Genomic DNA, 4,070 nt, shown 5'->3' on the forward strand with positions numbered 1-4,070 from the left:
ATTGCCCCCCCATTGCCCCATTGGACCCCCCCCCTCAATTTAAAGCCCCCCCCCACTATTTTGCCCCCCCCCCAAACTTGAAGCCTCCCCCCTTGTCCCCCTCCCAAATTTAAAGCCCCCCCCTCAATTCAAACCCACCCAGCCCCCATGAGACGCGCGCCGCGCCGCGCTGCGGCCGGCGAATTTTAAAACCCCCCCTCCATTTAAAGCCCCCCCCCCCAATTTAAAGGACCCCCCCATTTAAAGGGCCCCCCCCCCAGCGCATCCCAATTACGCCAAGACGGACTCCGACATCATGCGAAGATGAAGGGGACGTTTTGTGGAGCGGGGACAGGAAGAGGGAGAGAGAAAAAACCCAAAGGGGGAGACGCCCCCCCCCCAAAGAAAACCCCCCCCAGGGGCGGGGCGCACCGGATTGGGGGGGGCAATGGATAGTGGCTGTTAATGGGGGGGGGCTAAAGGTGGGGGGGTCAATGGGGGGCAATGGGGGTGTTAAATGGGGGGGGGGGGCTAAAGTGGGGTGGGGTCTTAGTTAGGGGGGTCAATGGGGGGTCAATAGGCTTGATGGTAATGGGGGGGGGGGCTAAAGATGTGGCAGGTCTTAGTTGGGGGGTCAATGGGGGGGGTCAATAGGGGCTGATTAATGGCGGGGGCGGCTAAAGGTGGGGGGTCAGGAATTGGAGGCGGTAGAGAGGGGGTGAATAGGGTTTGATGTTAATGCGGGGGGGAGCGGTCCTAAAGATTGGGGGGGGTCTTAATGGGGGGTGAATAGAGCTGAGGGGGTAATGGGGGGGGAGGGGCAAAGGTGGGGGGTCTTAATTGGGGGGTAAAGGGGGGGGTGATAGGGGTGCATGGTAATGGGGGGGGGGCTAAGGGGCAGGGTCAAGGCGGAGGCAATGGGGCTGATGGTAATGGAGGGGGGCCGGGCTAAAGATGGGGGGGGTCATTAATTGGGCGGGTTCAATGAGGGGGTTGAAGTGAGGCGTGAGTGTGAGAGGGGGGGGCTAAAGGTGGGGGTCAATGGGGGGCCAATGGGGCTTGATGGTAATGGAGGGGGGGGGCTACTAAAGGGGGGGGTCTTGAGTTTGGGGGGTCAATGGGCGGGGGGTCAATAGGGCGGGAGTGTAATGGGCGGGCTAAAGTGGGGGGCGTCTTATGGGGGTGTCAATGGGGGGGTGAATAGGTGATGGTAATGGGGGGGGGTCCTAAAGATGGGGGGTTCTAATGGGGGGGACAGGTCTGAATAAAGGGGGGGGTCCTAAAGATGGGGGGTGGGGTCAGGTAAATTGGAGGGTAAAAGGGGGAGTCAATAGGCTGATTGGGTAATTGGGGGGGGGCTAAAGGGGGGGGGTCAAGGGGGGGCAAATGGGCTGATATGGTAGATGGGGGGGGGGGCTGAAAAAGTGTGGGGGGTGCTTAATTTGGGGGGAGGGAAAAGGGGCGGTGAAGTGAGTTGATGTTAAGGGGGGGGTCTAAATAGATGGGGGTTCTTAATTGGGGGGGGGTGGGTCAGGGTCTGAATTAAAGGGGGGGTCCTAAAGATGGGGGGTCAGAATTGGAGGGGGTCAAGGGGGGGTGAATAGGGTTTGATGTAGAGTGGGGTCTAAAGATTGGGGGGCGGGTCTTAATGGGGGTAAAGGGGGGGGCTGAATTGGGGGGGTCAGGGTCTGAATTAAAGAGGGGGGGGGATCCTAAAAAAATTGGGTGGGGCACTTAAAGTGGTGGGGGGGGGTATTAAATTGGGGGGGGGTGTTAAAGTTGTTGGGGGGTAAAGTAAGGGGGGTCCAGGGTTAAAGTGGGTTCTGAATTAAGGGGGGTGGGGGCCTAAAGTTGGGGGGGGGGCAATTAAATGGGGGAGGGGCGGAAAGTGGGGTTAAAGTGGGGGGGCTCAGGAATGGGGGGAAGCGAGGTTCTGAATTTAAAGGAGGGGGTCCTAAATTGGGTGTGGGGGGGGGTCTGGCTTAAGGGATGGGGGTTTTAAAATTGGGGGGTGTGCGTGTGAGAGAGTGCGAGGTGTGAGAGATGTGGGGGGGGTCTAAAATATGGGGGGGGCAACAATTTGGTGGGGGATTGAATGCGAGAGGGTTAAAATTGGGGGGGGGGCGCACTAAGGGGGTCTTGTGTTCCCCCCCCCCAATTAATTATTGTGTCCCCCCCCCAATTAATTCTTGTGCCCCCCCCCCCAGCTTCGGAGAACCCGCGGCGCGCAGACCACATCCTGTTCCTCACCAACGGCCCGAGGAGACCAACCGAGCTGATGCTGTCCATGCCTCTTCAACCAGTCAGTGAACCCCCCCCCCAATTAAATACCCCCCCCATTAATTTAAACCCCCCCCCAATGAAATACCCCCCCATTAATTAACCCCCCCCCGTTACATTAGCGCCCCCCCCTTTATTTAAAATGACCCCCCCCCCATTAATTAACCCCCCCAGGTTCTCAGCTTTAAGGGGTCAGCCTGGTTCCCCTTTATTGACCCCCCCCATTTCACATTAATTAAACCCCCATTCTCATTAATTAACCCCCGTTCCTGTTAATTAACCCCCATTCCCATTAATTAACCGCCATTATTAATTAATTATTAATTAATTACCCCCATTAATTAATAGGTTCCCAGGCTTTAAGGAGGTTCGCCTGGTCCCCGGCCGCCACGACATCCCCCCCATTCCCATTAATTACCCCCCATTCCCATACCCTAACCCTAACCTATTCCCATTAATTAACCCCCATTATTAATTAACCATTAATTAATTAACCATGTTAATTACCAGGTTACCAGGCTTTAAGGAGGTTTGCCTGGTCCCCGGCTGTCACGACATCCCCCCCATTCCCATTAATTACCCCCCATTCCCATACCCTAACCCTAACCCATTCCCATTAATTAATTAACCCCATTAATTAGCTGTTAATTAATTAACAGATTTCCCGGCTTTAAGGAGGTTCGCCTGGTGCCCGGCCGCCACGACATACCCCCCATTCCCATTAATTCCCCCCCATTCCCATACCCTAACCCTAACCCATTCCCATTAGTTAACCCCATATTAATTGCCATTAATTAATTACCTGTTAATTAATTACCAGGTTCCCAGGCTTTAAGGAGGTTCGCCTGGTCCCCGGCCGCCACGACATCCCCCCCATTCCCATTAATTACCCCCCATTCCCTTTAGTTAACCCCCATTCCCATTACTTAAACCCCATTATTAATTAACTATTAATTAATTACCCCCATTAATTACCAGGTTTCCAGGCTTTAAGGAGGTTCGCCTGGTCCCCGGCCGCCACGACATCCCCCCCATTCCCATTAATTACCCCCCATTCCCATTAGTTAACCCCCATTCCCATACCCTAACCCTAACCCTAACCCATTCCCATTAATTAACCCCATTAATTACCTGTTAATTAATTAATAGGTTCCCAGGCTTTAAGGAGGTTCGCCTGGTCCCCGGCCGCCACGACATACCCCCCATTCCCATCAATTACCCCCCATTCCCTTTAGTTAACCCCCATTCCCATACCCTAACCCTAACCCATTCCCATTAATTAATTACCCCATTAATTAATTAACCCCATTAATTAATAGGTTCCCAGGCTTTAAGGAGGTTCGCCTGGTGCCCGGCCGCCACGACATCCCCCCCATTTCCATCAATTACCCCCCATTCCCATTCATTACCCCCCATTCCCATACCCTAACCCTAACCCATTCCCACTAATTAACCCCCATTAATTAATTACCCGTTAATTAATTAATAGATTCCCAGGCTTTAAGGAGGTTTGCCTGGTCCCCGGCTGTCACGACATCCCCCCCATTCCCATTAATTCCCCCCCATTCCCATTCCCATACCCTAACCCTAACCCATTCCCATTAATTAACCCCCATTATTAATTAATTAACCCCATTAATTAGCTGTTAATTAATTACCAGGTTCCCAGGCTTTAAGGAGGTTCGCCTTGTCCCCGGCCGCCATGACATCGCGTTTGTGGAGTTCGACACCGAGGTTCAGTCGGGGGCAGCTCGTGACGCGCTGCAGGGATTCAAGATCACGCAGAGCAACGCCATGAAGATCTCCTTCGC

At 54.0% G+C, this 4,070-nt stretch overlaps 1 protein-coding gene across 1 annotated transcript; it reads left to right on the forward strand.

Moving 5' to 3' along the window:
• Positions 1-260: 260 nt before the first annotated feature.
• On the forward strand, positions 261-4,045 carry LOC107307890 (U2 small nuclear ribonucleoprotein B''-like; the record flags this gene model as incomplete). Its single annotated transcript, XM_015851385.2, is given in 3 exon segments — positions 261-369; positions 2,170-2,281; positions 3,921-4,045. Coding segments are annotated over 3 exon segments (236 nt in total), but the record flags the coding sequence as incomplete, so codon positions are not given.
• Positions 4,046-4,070: the final 25 nt, after the last annotated feature.

The sequence above is a fragment of the Coturnix japonica genome, unplaced genomic scaffold (genome assembly GCF_001577835.2).
Source record: "Coturnix japonica isolate 7356 unplaced genomic scaffold, Coturnix japonica 2.1 chrUnrandom1497, whole genome shotgun sequence".
In the NCBI taxonomy this organism is placed as follows: domain Eukaryota; kingdom Metazoa; phylum Chordata; class Aves; order Galliformes; family Phasianidae; genus Coturnix; species Coturnix japonica.